The sequence below is a fragment of the Macrosteles quadrilineatus genome, unplaced genomic scaffold (genome assembly GCF_028750875.1).
Source record: "Macrosteles quadrilineatus isolate MER2022 unplaced genomic scaffold, UCM_ALF_1.0 Scaffold_7__1_contigs__length_78375512, whole genome shotgun sequence".
Lineage (NCBI taxonomy): Eukaryota > Metazoa > Arthropoda > Insecta > Hemiptera > Cicadellidae > Macrosteles > Macrosteles quadrilineatus.
The window spans coordinates 24,907,194-24,928,292 of NW_026542600.1; the positions used below are offsets into that span (position 1 = coordinate 24,907,194).

Sequence of the window (21,099 nt, forward strand, 5' to 3'; positions counted from 1 at the left end):
TTACACCTGGTAACCTATATACTCCAAACAGTAGTAGTGGGTTCCTGTTTAATTTCAGTTCAAAAAGTACAGTTTCACAAGTCAGTTCTAATTCCTCGCTACTTGTGCATACAAGTGAGACATGCTTTTCCCAGCCACTTCTTACATAACCGACCACTCCCCCTTTGACATGAGATTTCCTTGAGAAGCCTCCATTAAGTGAATAATTTCCTACCGGTGTGTTCTACAAGTTTTGTTATAGTACGCCATGCTCTGTTATTGAGATAAAGTCTGGGTCTTCATCTAGGAGGAAGTGTGCTAGTCTATCAGTGTTTTGTTTTTAGATAGCCAATTTATGTTTTGGTGTAGAATTGTCCTGGTCGGTTATGAGGTGTTTGGACTTCTACTGTACGGAGTGTCGGCAGAGATGTGTTACATCTTTGAACTGTTGTTTGAGCCTTTCTCTGAGTTGGAGGTGTTCTTCTAAAAAATGATGGTGAGAAGTGGGATTATTTAAGGGTGGTTCTGTGATTTTCCCCATGTTAATGTGGTCTGGAAAGTTCCTGTGAGCTAAGTAAGTTTGCTTGTTGTATCCAACAGTCTAGTTTATGGGTGTTATGTAGAGGAACGAGTGTGTATATCTTGAAATAGCAGCGATGCAGTGGTGCTGTGATTCATAAATATCTTCTTTTTTAGTAGAGAAGACAGCTATGTTTTAGGCTTGCCATCCTTGGAATTCATGTATTGTAGATGCACTGAAACCTAGTTTGTTTGGTTCTCTTTTCTCAGCTTGATTGAAAACCAGGCATTTGTATTTATTTATTTTTGTCGAGAGTGAGATTCAGGCTTTCTAGTCTCTGGTAAAACTGTGTCACCAGTTTTTTTTTTATGTCTGGTTTTTGGTTTGCATTTCTGTAATGTTATGGTAAGTACTACGTTCTGTTTATATATGGTATTTGGCTCATGTTGCCAATAACCATTACTGCTTTAGCAGTTGATAAAGTATCTGCAAAGAGTATTTCTTTCATGGTGAGGTAGCCTCTGGATCACTAAATTTAAGCTAAATGGTTTATGTTACCTGGCTTTGTCGAGTGATCCTGCTTCAGTAGTGTATTACTATAGTTTCAGACTTAAAAGTCCATCTTCAGGTAAAATACAAAATCATCAATAAGTCATCTAACCAATTTGGTTGGATTCACCCTTAACACTGAGAACAAATATACAAACACGAAAAAACACAGAAAACAAATATAATACTGTAAAACTGGCCAGTGTAATCAATCACGGGAGACACGTATTTCTTTGGTATCCATCATTAGGGCATCATCGATAAAGAGCCTATTGTAGATGTTTCCTCTCTTAAGGTTCATCAGGAATGAATAGGGGTAGGACCAGGTAGAATAGTAGTGAATGAAGTGTGAAACATAACGTGTTGGTCTCAGATTCAAACTAGCTTGCTTGGTTGCGACGCAAGCTTGCGGGAGATCTTAATTTACAGACAACCTTCATATCTTTTTAGCTTTTTAATTGTTCAATACTTACTGCTGTCTGACTCCTTTACTCGAAGTTTGAGGACATCTCTAATTGTTGGAAGAGTTAGTGACTCGTTGGAGTACTTTTTCAGCAGCTGCATGGTTAGCGGTTTGTCGTCAACCACCAGATGACGCTCTAGGATCTGCTTCACCTAAATAACGAGATTTCAAGAATATATTTCATTTTTCAGACTCAGCTATGTTAAATATACAGCAAACGCTAAGTAATTTAAGAGAGATGCCTGTTAAACCCCCAAAATAAAAAACAAATACAACCAAAGTTGCCTGGTTTCCTAGGGACGTACTGACTATTTAATAAAAACTGTTGCAACATAAATCGCTAAATGTTCAGTTGCCATAATGTAGCCTACTGGACACGTAAGGAGTGTTCAACTTGTGTTTACGTACATTATTCAAATTTTCACTTGATCATTGCTGTGTAGCTTGAATGCATTTGGCAAATTTATAATTAATTAGTATCAAGGAACATGTTAATGTGGACAGCAGCAAATTTCAAACAAAAAGCGTCCGGCACAGTAAGGATTAACAAGGAGTCCAAAAAATAAACTTTAACACAAAAATGAGGCTCCTCATGAGTTTACTACATTATGGACACTGAATAGCAGATTTATGCAAACCTCCCATTGTTACCTTTACACTTTGGCCACTCCTCTTTCTCTTCAATTAACAGCATTGCCACAGCATGAATCCTAAAAATCAAATTACAGCCCTCCTAATAGCTACAAATGGAATTTTCTACAGTGAATTGTTGTTGTGTTTGGGGATTTTCTACACTCAGTTCTAGCTGCCTCCAGGATGTTTCCAACTAGCCATACATTAGTGGGTTTGTTGTTTATTACTGTTTTATTGTTAAATAGGATAGTTGATTGGTTTAAGGTAATAAAAAAGGTTCAGTACTGTGAATTTAATCTGATCCTCTCATTTAACAGCCACCCAGCTCATAACTAGAGTTATATAAAGTTAAAGTTCCGGGTTTCACTAAAGCTATGCTCCCATGTATACATGCAGGATAACCTGTGAAGTGTGAGGGGGTTTTCTGAATATCACAAAGTGGAAGAGGCGCCGGAATTTTGTAAACTTTTACAACATTTTCGATTCTGGTACCTCGTTTAATTTGTCTCTCAAATATTTTGTTTGTAAATCAATTTTTGTTTGCGATACAGAGCGAGTTGGGTTGCTGTTAGGACATGCTAGGTTTTTGCTAGCTCGGCATAGTTAGCAGTATTGGTACAGAAGTTCCGCTGTACTTTGTTCAGTAGGGATTAAGCAATCTAGTCGAATTGTGTCTAGTAAGATTTACTGTGAGGCAATATATTCAAGCAAAGCATTCTCTTAACCTAGTTTAGAAGTTTTGAGTTACACTAGAAAATGAATTGTTTATTGGGTCTAAGTCTAAATGAGAAAAAAAAATTAAACAAGGAACAAGCAAAAGGAGTGTATCATAAACTCAAATTACCTATACCTAAGGGAGCCGATTTAAAGAGTTTTTACAATCTAGTTTAAGGTTTAATGAAACTATATGATAAGCATGAGCAAGAAAGTAATACATTTTATGAGGATATAAGTAAGTGGAATAGGAGAGTTAGTTTTATACAAGAACATCTATCGAATCCAAATTTAGACAAGGAAATTGTTTACGAGAACCAGAACGAGAACAAATAAGAAAACGAGGTCGAGAACGATTACGAGGAAATTGACAACTTTAGTTAAATTTCGGGTTCTATTAGTATTGCAAACATGGCTGTAAATAAAGAAAAACGGCCATTCTTTCATTCTGGAAATTTCTCGGGGTCGCCAGGAGAATCAATGGTGTCATTTATTAAACGATTCGGGAGGGCGGCTATAGTCAACAATTGGGATCAGAACAAAATTAAAAGATATTTTCCTATTTACCTTTCGGACCCGGCCCTTGACATTTTTGAGAATTTTGAAGTAAAGAATCCAGTCTTAATTTGGGATATCATAAGGAGGGAGTTTTAGAAAATTTTGCTTTTCTTTGAGTTTAATTTGGTTTAATGTTTAACTATATTTTGGAGCTCAAAACATTGATAGTCCTTAACCTGACGGGGGGCTACATTCGCTGACTCAGCTGGTGCAGCAGCTACAGGTGGCCGATCTTTTTGAAAGAAAGAGTAAGATAATGGAAGGAGCTGTAGAGAGCCTAACTATTATAAATGCTGAGTTAGGGCAGGGAGAAGATAGCTTGACGATTCGAGGTTTGTTATGGATTTGTCACGTAGAAGGAGCTGGTCCCAGGCTTGAGATAGAGATTACACGGGTAGATCCAGTGAGAAATTTGTTGCAGAGTGAGGGAGGTGAGCTATGATAGACGACAAAGAAGTGTTAGTCATGATAATAAAGTTAGTCATGATAGGAAGTTCAGTGACCCTAGCTGAGACGGGGATGTTATACATGTGGGGCTCTCGGCCATTTTGCCCGAGAATATAATTTTTCAAAGTACTGAATGGTTGGGAGTTCAGAGATATGGACACTAACAAAACAGGTCCAGAAAAATTTAAATTTCATACATTCAAAAATAAAATATTGAGAAGGATATATGTCAAAGACAAAGTTTGGAGAATACTAAAAAATAGAATACTCAGAAACTTCTACAGGAGACCACATATTGTGGCGATGAAAAGAAGTAGGAGTATTAGGTGGCTTGGTCATGTGAGAAGAAGATAGGAGGACGCAACAATAAGAAGGGTGTGGAGAGATCAACTAGAAGGAAGGCACCCTTTAGGAAGACCAAGATTAAGATAGAGTAACCAAATAGCTTAAGATGTAAGAAGAATTGGGGGGAAAGTGGAGATGGCAGAGGACAGAGTAGTCTGGAGGAAACATTTTGGCAACGCCTAAAGTCTACTTGGATTCAAGGGACTACAGGAGTAAGTTTGGTTATTTATATCTTTCATACCACGATACATGAGAGGCAGTTACTTACATGGTAACCAAAGTCCTTCATGAACATTTTCTTGTGTGCGGTGGGGTACCGAGCCTCCATGCGAGTCCAAGCATAGTCCCGAGGTACAAAATAGGTAAACTTCTTACTGGGGTCGTCCAGTTGAAGATTGAAGTTGTTAGTCTTGCCTAATTGGTATGTTTTGCTGAAACAGTGTGTATTACTTACTAAAGTTATACCAAACTGATAGCATTTTGTTATACGGTCAATGTATTCAAAGTTTCTTTCTACTTCAATTAAGGTTGTCTTTGATAATTGTTTCTGTGAAAAAGCATTTACTCCTCCTAGTCACGATTATTTATAATCTACTGTGGACTTACTAAAAGTAAAAAAATTGACACTTTGGTGAACTGTTAGTGCAACACTACAAAAACATGGAGCAATCAAATATTTCGTTTGTGTAAACCAGAGGAAATTATAGATTGATAACCAACATGGTTTTCTATCTTCTCTTAAAAATAAAACTATTACTTTTCTCTGTAAACGTTAACGGTAAGACTTTCATTGACCTCATTGTTGGCATTGTTTAATAAAAAAGGCTGTTTACCTTCCGCCCTGAAAAACATTTAATTTGAAGCCACTCTCTAATGAAACTGGAGTAATTGATTGACTATAGTTTACCCTGAAATTGGGGTTAATTTGATAGTCAAAGTAGCAATAAGATCTTTATCTTTCTAAAGCTTATATAAATTGCAAAAGAAGAGTGAATTTAAGTTTGAATTGAGTATTAAACTCTCTACATTGAAACTTAGTTTTTGAGATTTTAGTTTATTCTCACGATTAGTTTAGATATACTAAAACATCTATAGTAGCTACTTAGAACCTGCAGTATGTGTTATATACACAGAAACAGTTTGTACTAAAAGTTTTTTTTTTATGATATGTTGTTTTTCCAAAGAGCAAACAATCAAACTTAAACGTGAAAGTCTGATAAAATTATGTTAACCGGTTAGAGTTAACATTATATACTTTTTCCCAATTTACTTAATGTGATCGAACATTTAAAAAAAAAATTGTATAATGATAACCACCATAACTTTAAAAATCAGTTCCTTAAGTTGCTGATTTATTTTCTAATATCAGTTATCTGAGTGGGTGTATAAACATGTCAGACCATCTTACAGAGGATAACCTTGGTATAATCTGTACTGTATGATTACTAGTAAAAGAGAAGTACAGAATTGAACACAATACAATTATGCTGTTACTCACTTGAGCATTGGGTCTGTGGCAATTTTCCTGCCTACAGTTGTAAAAGGAACGCCAAGTACTCTGTCGATAATGTGAACGATGCCATTGGTTGCTGCTATATCAGGTTGTATAACAGTCGCATTTACTCCGCCTCCTTCTACTGTCAAAGTCTTGTTGTGTCCGTGGGTAACTACATTGAAATACAAGCTCTTGCGGGGGGCCAGAGTAGGAACCTTAAACAGAGGGGAGTGCTATGACGAGGAAACAAGGAAAAACAAACCAAAACCAAGACAAACAAACCAAACAAAAGTCAGGTTAAAGAAAAACAAAGAGGAAGAGGAGGGAAGAGGGATGAAATGAATTAGTAAACTCATAGTTTGTAATAGGTCATTGGTGTAAAATATAGTAAGGCATCAATAACTGTAAAATATTCTTGAACAAATTTCCTATTTTTGACTGAACATGTTAAAAAATTATCTTGGGGGAACAATTGGTTTGAAATCTTATGTACAAATTGAAACCCAGATAAATGTTATACTAACTTTTGTTTATTGTAAAGTGTGCGCCAAAAAAAACCTGATTTGTTTCTGTTTTGTAATAAGACAGCTGTTATACAAGCAAGACCTAATTATTGTTGTAGTGAACAATTGCTTATGTTATGCCATTTTAAGGTTATGTTTGGTGAAACATCACTTCGTCGAATGAAAGTTACTGTCTAGTGTGGTGTGGCCCGGTTTGGAGTTATATGTTTTTAAGGACGAAAGGGGGAACACCGTCACTGTAAACTCGGAACGCTATGTGGAAGTGGTGAGGGGGCTTCCGAGTTGCTTTGTGTACCGAGTTGGATTGTTCGAGTAGCGTTCCACATGGGTTCCACAACTGCAAATGTTAGGAGGGATAGACTAGACATGACCAACACATGGTTTCAACAGGACGGCGCAGCTTGTCACACAGCCAATTATTCAATGATAGTTTTGCGTGAACTCTTTCCCGGCAAAGTGATCTCTTGGTTTGGTGATGTGCCGTGGCCAGCTCGATCCACAGACTTAATTTCGTGTGACTGTTGGCTGTGGGGCCACTTAAAAAGCAAAGTGTTTGTTTCGAAACCTCAAACCATCTCTGAACTCAAGCAGTGTATCCGGGAAGAGATTGCTACTATTCCTCAGGCGATGAAATGGAAGGTGACTGCGAATATGCAGAAAATATGGGAAGCCTGCGTCAACGGAGAAGGTCATCACCCAAGTGATATAATTTTACATAAATGAAAATGGCATAGTAGTGTGAATATTATAACATTATTTAATACATAAAATTGTATTTTGTTCTTGAGTTACTTAGTATTAAAAACCGTCAGATTATTTTGGCGCACCCTGTAGAAAGAATAACTAGTACACATAGCTGGATGGATTAGATAAGAGTAAATTTCACTTGTAGTAGACAAATTCAAAATAGAAAATAGTTTTTTCATGTTTATTAAAAAATTTGATCCGAAACAGAAAGATTACGGTATTAGATTAGATCCACTTGCAGGGAAAGTATTTATGATGACAGTACTTTTCAAATTACTAGATAGCATATAGTTATTCAACTTTTTCACTAAAAAAGAGCAGAGATCTTCCATATTTGAGGTAAAATAATAAAAAATGCATGCCTTACAATAAATACAAACCCTAATACAAAACGTGTGTGTATTATGTATTTACAAAACTACACAGGTCTTGTATAAGGAATTCATCTTAAAGTACACAAGTTTTATAGTCACAGGTATACTTTTTATAGAAAGTTTTTTTTTCTGCACACTAATAAACACACACATGGTAGTTGATTAGTGAACTATGCCAAGAATTAGCTTAGTAACGCACATATTACGTATCGCTCAAAGAGGGTGGAAGGGTTTGGCTTAGCGTTACGCAGCCTAACATGGAGGGGGTAGGAGGTTTTCAAGGTTGTTACGGTAACGCACTAAAAAATATATTTTTTCCCAAAGTACCAAAATGATCAAACCTTTTAGGTACCGTCTTCTTGGTGAAAATATTTTTAGTATCAATTTATATGTGTAATGTTTATCTTTGGTCTAGAACTGATATTCTAGTTTCTTAACGTCTTACCATCTCCTAGCTCTGGTTTTCCAGTCATAGAGGACATGCAAGAATTGATTCGGTCACCCTGGGACGACCAGAATTTTGTACTGTTAAATTTAACATGTAATGTAATGTAAATTTTGTCCAGAAGTGCTATAGTAAACAGCACCTAAACAAATGTATACAATTACTGATGTAAAATTTTTTTTTATTGTTAATATTAATCTGTTTAAATATTGTGTTCAAATAAAGTTTGTTATGAAAATATTTTTTTTTTACAATACTTCCAAACAAACTTTTTAAAATCTTTTTTACTTAGTTTTCATACCCCACAACCTTGTCTAAGAAAATATCTGACAGTGTTACATTACAGGGGTGGAAGAGGGTTTAGGATTATGTTATGCAGTGTTATAGTGGGGGAGTGGGGTTTAGGCTTGCGTTATACAGCGTCACTGGGAGGGAGGGGTTAAAATATGACAATTGTGTTACGTAATATGTGGACGGCCCCTTACAGTAAAAATTATTGAACCACCTGTATATATACAAATGCTTACACAGAGACCTTTAAAGCAAAGGCAGTAAATGTGTCCAATATTAGATAAGAAACTTACCGACTGATGATTAGCAGTAGTGATCTGATCCATGGTAAGGCGTTTCTCAACCAAGTGCATGTTGAGAATCTCCTTGATTTTTGCTCGGTCTCGCACCAAGTTGTTGAGGTTTGAGTCGAGCCATGCTGTGTTGGAAGGAGCAAACAATGTAAGTTCTCGCATCCGCGTTATCCGATCCATGAAATCTCCTTCTGTGTCTCTAATAACTTCGTAGAACTTGTATAGAGGTCCATCTTCTCGATCCTAAATATAACACCAAATTTATTATTTATTGTATGAACGATATAATAGCTCATTTACATTCCATATTTCCAAATAAAACTTAAATTTAATTTGTTTCTCTGTATACATTTTGTGATCATAGTGTCATTGACAAATATTAGAAAATTTTATTCCTCTAATTTGGTTTTTTAAAATCACACATTTAAACATATTAAAACCGCTTATATGGAAAGAAATCAATACAATTATGACAACCCCCTTCCAACAGTTTCTAGACCATTGTCATGCTTATTTAGAGGGCCAAAAATGAGTAGAGTTGGTAAATATCTTTGATTGTTTAAAAAATTTGGTATAAATTGAAATCAAAATTAAAAAATGGATGTAAAAATATGTATCAACAAGATTATATTTTATGTAGAACCATTAAAAAACATTTTACTGTCCAAAGAAGACAATTATTTTCAAAGGATGGTTAAACATGTAATAATATAAAGTACTTCAACTAAGTAAGCACAATATTTTAATAAACAGCAGAATCTAAAACTGTAAGATACTACTACCGTACACTGCAGTATTTATTTGTTGTTGTATGCTCTGTTTGAATTATTCGTCAAATGGTTAGCATAAAACCTAACATAGGCGTCCATCTGCTCCATACCCCTTACGAAGTAGGGGTACTGGATGTTACCAGTCCTTGCTAGGAGGACTAGAGGATAAGGAATAACCCCCAGTAAAAAGAGCGGTTCAAGGGTCCTTGAAAATTGTTAAATTTATTTTTTAAATGGTTGATACAACATATTTTGTAACTAAATTAGCATATTTCTAAATTGCAAAAAAAGCAAGTCATTTACAATACAATACATAAAGTATTGTATTGTAAATGAATTGCTTTTTTTGCATAAGTTAAAAAGTTTTAAAAATTTAGTTAACATAGGGTCTCCACATTGGGGGGGCTTGGGACCCCCTTGAAAATATTGATGGACGTCCATGAAACCTAAATAACTTTTTATACGAGAAGTGTTAATGAGCATATCAATTACTGTTGTACGTTATAAGTTGATTTATCTTGCTTTTATAGTTTAAAAAGCTTACCTATACACACGTTACATAATAGTTTCTTTAAGGAATAAACATTGCAAAATATACCACGGTACTGTATTTATCAAAGTATTGCTACTGTAACATCTACCTTTAAATTTCTTATGACCCCCCCTCCCCCATTGACATAAACATTATAAATTATTATAAAACAATTTTGTTACAATTTTAGAGGTATTTCTGTAGGAGGGAATTTCTTCATGGAAATATAAGAATTGAATGTTGAAAAGAAACAATACTTTGGAAAAACAGCTACAATATGTAACAGAATTAAGATATATATACCCTTTAATTTGCCAAATTTGGTTACTGTAATGATCAAGTGGAATATGTTAACAATACAGGGATATATTAAATGAAGAGTATTGTATTAATCAACAATTTTTAATTAATAACAATAACAATGTTTCTACTTTTACTCTTCACAAATATATTTAAACAGTATTTGGCATGCAATCAACTCTAAGAAATGTAACTAAATTTTCAGTCGTATCGGTTTATGGTTAAACATTAATTTAAAAAATATTATATGTAATAAAACATTCAAAACTCATAAAACATTCTAAATTCCTACTACCATTAACATTACACTAGACTACTGTAGGCAATCAACTAAACTACAAAATTAAGCATTCATTTTCACTTAAAAAAATAAACCATCCCTGAGGTTGAAAGAAAATTTAAAATGATGAGTAAGAATGGTTTTCTATTCCTAAATATATTTTGGTCGTGCAATTGCTCATATTTTTTAGTTAATAATCCATATCAGAATTAATTAAACATATTGTTATTTCTTTCTCCTCTACAACATAAGGAAAATATTTCTGATGTGAGCGACTGATGGAAATTTTAATTTAAACTCTGAAATAGATTTAATAAAGGAAGAAACTATTAATTCAAGCATCCAATTAGACCAAATAGACATATAGAGTAAAGTAGTATACCTACATCGTACATTGTGACGTAGTTACTATCATACATTGTGCTTTAGTGAACTTAGAAGCTGACTCTTATACTATGAAATTAAATGATAAACTTAATAAATAAATTAGTTATTAAAATTAATAATAAATAGTAAATTAAATTAATAATAAATAAACAATAACCTTTTTGGGCTCTGAAAACATGGCAGAAGACATTGGTTTATTTGTTCGCCCCAGAGGTTTAAAGTTTATTTTACAGTGATGAGTTGTTGATTTTGTTAAGGCAATATAAATTTTATGGATAGTCTACATAACATTTAGCCAAATAATTGCAATCTGTACCATAAAAGAGCAATACCAATTAGGACCAAAAAGCCACCTCTAGTTCCAAAGAATGTGAGTGTTAAGTATGATTTGCATATCACTACTATGGGTAGTGGGTAGGCTACCAATAGATCTACTTAAGGAGGGTTTAGGTTGAAACACAAATAGGGAAGGTAAGAAAGTCATAGAGTTATACATTAAATAAAACTTGTGAGGAAATGAAAAGCAAGTGAAAAGTGTGTAGGTACTTACAAATCCCTGAAGACCCCCATGCCACATGCGAAAAGCACATAGAAAACATAGAGAAAGAACCATGAGAAACATGTGAGGCCTGCGGTCATTTAGAGGTATTAGTTTGCACTTATTATTTTTTAAACACATAGTAATATGTAAGTGTTTATATTTTGTTCCTCGAGTTATCAATTTATTTGTTTTAATTTAACCAGGCTTGGATATTGTATAACAGTTTTATTTTTTTTTTACACAAATCAAAGTTTGTTCAACCTTTTGGGGCTTTGTGCCTTTTGGTTATTTAATTAATCATATGGATGAAATAATAGATGTCTTTCACTTTGAAAATGTAAGGTGTGAGTGAAAATATAGCTAGTAGTGTTGAAAATAGCTATTTGTGTTTTAAGAGCGTGAAGTTTTTAATTACCGCTAAGCTTCGTGTGGCCATACATTGTAAGAGCTGCAATGACTCTAATGATGATTTAGATTTTTTTTTTGTGCTTGTAATACACAAGATTTTTCCTGACTCCAAAATTAACTTATAAAACAAACAGATTAACTTTTTAGATGTACATCAAATGTCATTTAGGTTATGTTATTAATTACGGTTGTTAACTAATGTACCGGTTACGCGGCTATGATTGGTCTAGAAATGACAACTGGGAAATCAGCTGATTTATCGAGCGGGAATGAACCATTCCCGCTCTAGAGCAGCAATGAGCTATTTTGCGTACTGTTTACAGGTATTGCAATGAGATAATTTACTTGCAGATGTAGGAAAGTCTTTGATGTATTCTAACTCGTTTTATTCTAATTATGATGTTACTTTTTCATTACATGAATGAAAATGTTTAAAATGTTCTTAAAAAATGCGTTAGTTTATATTTTAAAAAAATTACAAGTAATTTCATAACAGTAAATATACTTTTAAGAAATTACTTGTCAATTTTATTTTTATTTTAAGAGTTTAACAGCTTTTTAACATTGACTTTATCCCCTATAAGGGCCTCAGACCACACAAATGAGTTGTAATGATAAACATTTTGTGACAATACTGGGATGCGAACTAACATCTTTGTTTTGGTAGTACAGTCTACTTACTACCAAGTTACATTAAACCTCTATATGGTATAATTATTATTAGCTTTATCCAAAATAAAATTTTTGTTTTAACCACAGCTGAACATGTTTGCCAATTTCTATCACAACAATCAAGTTCATTCATCCAATAATTTATTTTTTCAAGCCTGAATAAATATTTATTCATTTAATCATGGCATCCGCCACAGACCCGGCATACTGAAACAGCTGTTTGCACTGATTCATAATGGAGTGTCTGTGCAATGTTTAATGTATACATATTACATGTGTTTTATTAGGCCTACTATTATTACCATGGCTGCGACTGCCACACGCAAATGCTGCAGCCTTGTATTAGAGGAGATTTTGAGGTTTATTCATATTTTTGAAACTATATTGAAATTTTAAGAGGGTGAATAAGGGATTAAAGATAATAACAGTGTGAGATTAGACAGGACATTAATGTAATGTCTTATGTGATGCACCAAGCATTAGAATACACATTTCATCTTCATACAAATATTTAAAAGTTAATTTAAAAACAAAATATTTCTACCTACAACATTTACTGAACCCATTGCGTATTCAATATCCAAATATGTATAGCATTTATATCCACCAAATAATGTGTGAGATAAGTATTAATTGCTCCTAATAATAAATCTATACTCAAAACTTTTGCAAATTGTGGTTCTTATAATATTATGACAAGTGACTGTAACATTATGGCTTTTTAATTGACAGTAATTTTATAACTAGTATAAACATTTCAGTAAAATGAGGAAAGGATGCAAACTTGTACCTCTAAAATCTGGTTGAAACATTAAATACATCAGTGACAGATAGAAAAAAAACACAGTGATCTGGTGGCTAGTGTGGTGGAAAACATCAACCTAAATACCATGAGATACAAAAAATAAATGTAGGTAAACAAATGTTGAATCAGCTGCGTCCTTGTATTAGAATGTTAGATCTACATTGAACCACACGGCCGCCAAGAGCCATGCGAGTCCGAAATCTGTAAACATCCTCAACACCCTCTATAGAGTGAGGAATTCCTATCCATGCTCATTTTTTCTTAATATGAAAACATGCTTATTTCATATCCTTGTATCTTTTATACGCAGTATTACTTTAATAATTAATTAATGTGAGGATAACTAAAACAGACTGCAACTTGGGCCCCGGGAGAAATCAAAATCAGGATTTTTTCAAATATTTATGACTTATCATCATAATTGTAGACTAGAATTCCCTGATTACACTACAGCCCAAAGAGTAAGATTCTAAAGAATCAGTATTTAAACTCTCTAGAAGACTGCTTGATTGTTTTAGTTATTTTTTTTTTAGAAGAACAGATAATCACTCATCTATGCAGTCTAAAAGTACCCAGAAGGATGGGTTTTGATTTTAGTAACATCATACTAAAATACAATTTCAAAAATAACAAAAATATGCTAAGTGTATAACTTTTAACTAGTACTGCATACCACTGTATATAAATAGATAACATTTCAGTTTTTGTCATAGGAGAGCTACACATATCCTTCAGATTGTGCTAAGCAAAGGCAAGACACCTATGATCTTCCAGCTATCTCAGTTCTCGAACACTAAAACGGCGTTTTGAGGGGCAATATAAAAGTATAGGTTCAGTAATCAAATTAATTATGCAATTTAACAATAAAGTTTTTATTACCAGGGAGGTTTTTTAAGTAAGGGACGTTTTTGCGCATTAATCCGTAGTTAGCTTGTACATTTACGCCACAACGATCTCCTTGCCACTTACTGGCATCATTTGTGAACAGAATAACACCATTTACAGCTCTGCAGCTGTTATGTACGCTTCGCTGTGTGTTTTTAAATTATTTTAAACTACGGTATCGAATCCGCGTATGAGATATTTTAAATTGAAAATTTAAAAATTTAGAAAATTTGAGAAGTTCAAATTGAAGTTTGAGTCAGTGATAAGTTTTCGATTACAAAAAACATACCCGATGCCTATATTCATCGCCATATAACTGGAATTTATGACTCTGATGCAATGATAGCGGGGAAAGTGCAGATATAGGCTAAGGAGTTGGCCGTGAAAATGTTCATTGGGTACCCAGACTTGTCACAGAAGACCACAAAGGAAAAAAGATTTCACGACCATTTTTAGACTCCAAAACCCATTTCCATACTTAACTCTTACTCATTGCATTACGCACATAGCCTTCAGTAATCTGGAAATGAAAGTCAGCATTGGATATGTTTATTGTGGTAAAATCGTATCACTGACCTGGGTGTCATGATGCAGCCTTTGCATCTTAGTGCCTTGAAAATGGGAATACTTCATAGAGTACCACGAACCATCGGCAACTACATAATAATTGTCTTCATCCCCAATAATTATTTTGTCTTCGTTCTTTGAGACCCAAAGACCAGGATTTATCACTTTTAGAAATAGTGATGCTATCCCAATGGTATTTTTGGGCTGTGAAACTAAGCAAGTTTCAAGTCATTGAGCTTAGTGGCTTAGTCACTAGGGGTGGAGGGTGCAAAGTTTATCATAAATACACCTCTTGCTAATCAAATTAACCCTAATTCAGTGGGACTTTTAAATTGGTTTTTTAATAGGGCAGTGTCTACAAATATTGACCTAAAACACTTGGATAAACAATGACTACTAATAGAGGACTGAATAAGGTGCTCCCATAGATTGGATGGACATGTCATTTGTCCATAAATCATTTGTTTTCAACAGTTTTCAGGATTTGTTATTGAAGTAAAAGTAATATTCTACCCCATATGGACTTATTATGTAAATAATGAAATAATGAGCAAGTCTAATGGTGTCAAATATGACTTTTGTCCTCCTTTTTGGGAATAAGAAATATATGTTACAATGTTTTAATACAAATCATACTATTTTAATATGAATTAGTTAATATGAAAAAGAAAGAGTAAACCACATTTGACGAAATCAATCACTATATTGTATTGTTTAAAGATGGAAAAAATGACTATTGACTATTGACTATTTACATCGCATGATTTTTTCAAGATAACACTCCCTTAAAACAGTACAAATTCAATGAAGGAAAGTACCGTGCTATAAAATGTGTAAATGGTTAAAATCAATTAATTAAATGAAACAATAGCTGCAACATACATTTATGAATATAATTAAACTGATGGACAAAATTATGTAACACAACAAATTTTCAATAACTTCAAACATATATTAATAGATACTAAAATAATAGGTACTTCTTGGTAATACTAGGCCTACGGTATGCATGGTATGCATGTGACGTGTTATGGGCCTGAGAGACATTTGCGACCCTCCCCTTGAGAGAGTATTTTCTCCTCCTTGCCAACAAACCCAAAACCTTTGGCCCCCCTGGGTCCGGGCCCACTGAGCCCTTATTTACTTAAGTGGCCCTTGTAATATTAAACTACATATTTAATCAAAACCAGATAAGTAGAGTAAAAAAAAAAATAACTAAAATGTACAAATTGGATGTTTAACATAAATACAAAGTTGACCATTGCAATGTTGTTAACGTAGCACTGTTCAACTCTTGTATTGTCTGTATAAAGTATAATCTATAATGATTTATGTAGCCAGATTAATGTGAAAAATGTAATACAAATAAATATGGTAGATGGTCAAATATTTTTAAAATTTTGTCTGTGTTGTTGACTATCAATTCCAGATAGAAATGTTGTGACTGGATTGCAGAAAGAGTGATGTACTAATTAAAATCATACAACTTATAAGTAAGTCATGCAAGTAAAACAATACGGATTTGAAACAAAGGGAACACTACTGTTATCCTGTACTTCATTGAAATTCAGTCAACAGGCTGAGACAATTGATGGGGTTTATGTGGTGATTTGCTACATTATAACACAAAAAATATCTAAAAACAGAACATGCACATGCTATTCTTCAACAAAAAAAAACTAATATGCACACCATTTGTGATTGAAAAAGATATTTAAAATAATTCACACAAAAAAGACTACCGTGAGTCATTAAAAAAAAAACAATTACATTTATGTAACAGTGTCTATTATAACACCAGCAAAATATTGTTTTGTACTAATTGTATTATAACAACAAGAACTAGACCCTTGAACCCCAAAAAACACAAAGAAAAACTACACAGTGATAATAAAATTCTATTAAATGTGAAAACATTAAACTAAACTCACCTTGAATGACTGCACCACGAAGAAGGCAGGAGCAATGAAACAGAAACAAATTTGTAAGAATATCAATTAAGCAACCACTTACACTGTACTAGCTTAGTCCTTCTGAATCAAAGATCCAAACTAAAATTGTTTACCATAAAAGACAGAGTTGAAAAATATAAGTACATTTTTCCAACTCAAAAGATTTTATCTGCATTTCTTTTTTAGAAAACAACAGCTATTGATATTTGAATACACGGTGGTGAAACCAATTGTAGCAATGACAAAAGAATTCATCTGTTATCTCTACCCGTATCAGTATACTTACCAATCTAGGGCTCAAATTGACATCATGTATAATTTATATTTAAGCTGGAACATTGGTCACTTAATATTCTATAGGGCACCGCTTCACTTTACTATAGTTAGGGTCTGATGATGCGATTTGTTAAATAGGGCCAGAGACCCAGCTTGTGGGTCAGCATGAGGGGGGGGGGGGGTTTGCTATGGGTTGTACTCATAATCTGATCCAGTAAATTTAGTAATATAAATTTTACAATAATTGTGATATCTTAAGAAGTATATTATATTTTAACCAGGTGTAATACTTTTGTAATCATTATATTTGCAAGAGAATAATAGACATCGGAGGAGAATATTCATTTAATGACAAATAATATTGTGCTTTTTCGATGACCATCTGATATTAAAAGATTTAAAATGGTAAGTCATTACTGAATGTCAGGGGTTTGCTAACTAAAACTGGTAGTTTATTACATTACATGGCTAATAACATTTCCCTGAAGAAATCTTGAAATTTAGAAACTTTTGAATTAAACCTGATGCTAGCAAAATATATGGCACAAAGTAATTTTGGTGACTGTATAAAATATAATTGGAAATATTTATAACCAAGTGCTACTAGTTCTTGCCGAGTTTTACTGTTGAAGGGTCTAAATAGCAACAAGCAGGGTTAAAACACTGTAACATAATTTTATGTTAAATAATTATTCTGCTTAGTTTTTATCACTTTAAACCCTTCTTACTATTATCTATCATAACATGGAAAATATCAAATTTAATTTTGTTTCTGGAATTGATTTTGTTAAATTCCTCTCTTAATGTATGGTCATTATTCCTATTCCTAAAGTAGCACAAAGTAAATTACCTTAAAATTAACATTCCATGTTCTATCAAAATGTAAAACAATCTTTATTTCTCTAAATGAAAATATAAGCCTATTCAACCTAAAGCAAAATTTTTGTACATGGGACCCAACTTAGTTGTTTGTCAACCCTCACACATAGACATTTACATTAGGTTACATTTTATACCTGAGACCGAAGATTTTAGTGATTAAATGTAAACCAAAAGTTTAAATTAAACAAACTTTTAGTCTGAGGTGGTAATTTATTACTCTGTATTTACTATTGGTTTAAATTGAAAGGTGCAATAAAAAAAATTAAGCACAGAAAGTAAATAAAATAAACGTCTTATGTCTTATAACATTTAAAATAAAACATATATTTATGCTTATACTGTTACTCACAAGAAAGTAAATATACATAAAGGATGGTAAGTGGTGATTTACTTTCCGTAAATTTAATAACACGTACAATGCTGATCTGATCAGGAAGTTATTTAAAAATTTAAGTTATGTGAAATACAACTACAGTAACTTTAAAATAAAAAATGTATTTGATATAAGAAATACCTCCAAGAATTGGGTGACTGTAGTGTCAACAACCATCAATGGACGGTGTATAAGGTGGACAACTCCGTTCTTGACTGGAATGTTGGCTTTGACTATCTCTGCTAAGACAACACCTTCAGCATGATTCCCATCTCCCAGAATCGTGTGACTCTTAACGTACGCTAAAACAGTCATGTTACATACAGTATGTGTTTTCAGTCAATTTTTTATTCAATAAGTTTATTGAAAGCGGATATTTTTGTTTATTTAGGTGCACCAAAAAAACTAGACTGGATAATTGTGCAAAATACATAAAAGTTTGAAAATTATGGAGAACAAGCTGAATTACCTTAAAAATGCACAGTTTGTTATCCTTTATGATTAGTTAAAAAATTACAGTGCTCAGAAACAATCCCACTTGTCATTATGATATGAAAATATTTTTTATCCTGAGTTTAGCTCAACAACGTACAATTGAAGCTTGAGTGGCTGATATGTTTGTAGATGGTAGTTTCTATGATATAAATATGATTTTAAAGCTCTTGCACACTTTGAAAACCTCCAAAAATAAACTAGCTGACAAAGCAAAACAAACTTTCATTGTAAAAAAATATAAAAGTTGAGTTACTCAACACCTTCACAATCAAATTAATTCCCCTCGCAAGCTAACAAAAACTGTTATGATGTGTATAACTCATGGAATAGATGGGATGCCCATACCCCACATGTAAGTAAGTATACTGTATAAATAGTAGCTATCATCAACAGAATTAGGTCATCTACACGGCAATTTTACATTGTGTATTAGGGTAAGAATAAATCACCTATATTGGATAATTTGTAGATAAAAATGTTTAATTTATCTGATCTTCATTAAGAGACTTAAACTCTTTGATAATTAGTAATTATTGTGAGCACAAAAGCACCATTTTTTTTACTATTCAAATACATTTGTAATAGATGTAAATGTCTTCAATGACCATAATCTAATACAGTAAAATATCGACCTTCCCCATTATCCTACCCCACTTGTGAACCAGGTATGCTGTTTCTGTTTGGTATGACCGAGCACCCTAGCAGTAGTAGGGAGTTGCCATCGAAAATACCACTTTTAAGGGCCCTGACTGTTCTTTGAAAATATGCATCAGACTTGAAAACCTGCATTTTTCTGTACTTACTTTTTGTTTTAGTGTGCTACATACTTTACAGTCAGATAATAATAAACTCTACTTTAACATAAAAAATGGTCAATGATAAAAGTGTATTTTATACCTTCTTTAACCATGTCCATAAAATTTTGACCTAAAAAATGTAATAAAATAGTTGGCTTAAAAGGAACTATTGCCTTCTCTTGTATGTAAAGGGCAAAAGGAAATAAATTGCAACACCCTTACTCTTGCTTCCTTTGAGGCTGGTCTCAGTTTTGAATGAAATGGTCACTTTGAGCATGTCAGTGAAAGCTAATGTTTCATGCTCGACATCTTCTCTGGCTGCACTGGTAAATAACACTTCTCGGGGAATCACATGTCCGTCAATCACTTTCTCGTCAATTTTCTCAGGTCTGGGTGGTGGCTGAAAGATAGTCAATGAGATGAAAATATCACAAGAAAAGGAACCTCAGTTTCTGTTTGTAAACAGAAGTAAATAATATATCTATTTGGTTGTGTAAATATTGTAAAACCGTTTTAAGATACCAAGAGGGCAATGTTACATTCCAGGTGTACAATTCCTTTTTTATAACGGTTCCGGTAAAAGCATTAATTAAAACATCCCATCAGGCTGATCTTAGAATTTATTGGGTGAGTCAAGAGTAAACCGTTCTGATACAGCTTTCTAGTTGACATGGTTATGATTAACTTCATGCTACTTACTTTGACCATCAGATTGAATGTAAGACTATTCAAACAAATTATGCTTGGTCACAATAGGATTTATATTGACCTAATGCAGTATTTTATTTGGCTTATTTGTACTTTAATAGCAAGGTGACAGACAACATATGGAAATTACATTAAGTCTGTGAAAAACTCTACTTGTTAAAAGTTCAAGGGCAGTCTGTCTGATTGCAAAATCGTAACCAGCCCAAACTCTCTGCCCTGAGGTGAATGATTAAGAGGAAAATGTGTTTACTGTTTTATCTATTTTATGTTAGGTAAATTATTCTGCTTACCTGGAAGCCTTCATCAACTGGGATGAAGAATGTATACCTCCCTTCTGCTCTGAAAATATCAGCCTTCCTCATCAGATGGACCCTTTGCCTGAAAGACCTAGAGAATGGGAGGGAGAAGAGTTAAAGCTTTTCGAAATTAGAAGAGAAAGGTATACACAAATTTGTATCTTGGTAAGTAGTGGTAAGTAGTCTAGCAGAAAAGTATGTTTTACCTTTTCGTTATAGTTAAAACATACTTTTCTGTTAGAAAAAAAATCTAAATTTTAGAGTTAAGGTTTTTTTTAATCTTCGATTTATAATTTTTTTATTGAGATAGTTAACGCTAAATATTTATTTTTCCAGAGAATATGAGAATGATGAAGAGGTATTAATTTCAACTAACACACATACCATAGAGCGACTTATTTTATTCGGTTCTCTTGTAGAGTACAATGATAAATGTACTTCTCATAGTAAAGCTGGTTTGACACAAACGATCCAATTCAACTGTATTAATTAGGTACTTTCTTTGTGTTGTCAGTCCTCTGTCATTTACTTGGATTTCAGAGGACTGTATGCTTGTCACAACTACTTTTACTTGTATAGGTACTTCGGGACAATTATGACAAGATTATATCTTAAAACTGACTCAGACAAATAGACTCTAGATTGTGTTTCTTTAACTAGAGATTAAATGTCAAATATAATATAGGTACTGTAAATGTGTGGTTAAGTTGTAATATTCTCTGTTTTATACCGTAGTCTCTTCACAGCATGGTTCACCCCAAAGCAACCAGTTTCAAATGGAATTGTGTTATATAAT

The 21,099-nt window shown here is 33.3% G+C and overlaps 1 protein-coding gene across 1 annotated transcript in view; it reads right to left on the reverse strand.

Annotated features, from left to right (window-relative positions):
- Positions 1-21,099, reverse strand: part of LOC128997804 (fasciclin-1) — a 239,937-nt gene that overhangs the window by 15,609 nt on the left and 203,229 nt on the right. Inside the window, exons 5-12 of the mRNA XM_054423522.1 lie at positions 20,298-20,394; positions 19,522-19,699; positions 18,149-18,309; positions 11,197-11,202; positions 8,378-8,620; positions 5,707-5,918; positions 4,477-4,639; positions 1,522-1,663 (exon numbers count right to left, since the gene is read on the reverse strand). Coding sequence (XP_054279497.1) covers positions 1,522-1,663; positions 4,477-4,639; positions 5,707-5,918; positions 8,378-8,620; positions 11,197-11,202; positions 18,149-18,309; positions 19,522-19,699; positions 20,298-20,394 — 1,202 coding nt within the window. The remainder of the gene's footprint in view (positions 1-1,521; positions 1,664-4,476; positions 4,640-5,706; positions 5,919-8,377; positions 8,621-11,196; positions 11,203-18,148; positions 18,310-19,521; positions 19,700-20,297; positions 20,395-21,099) is intronic.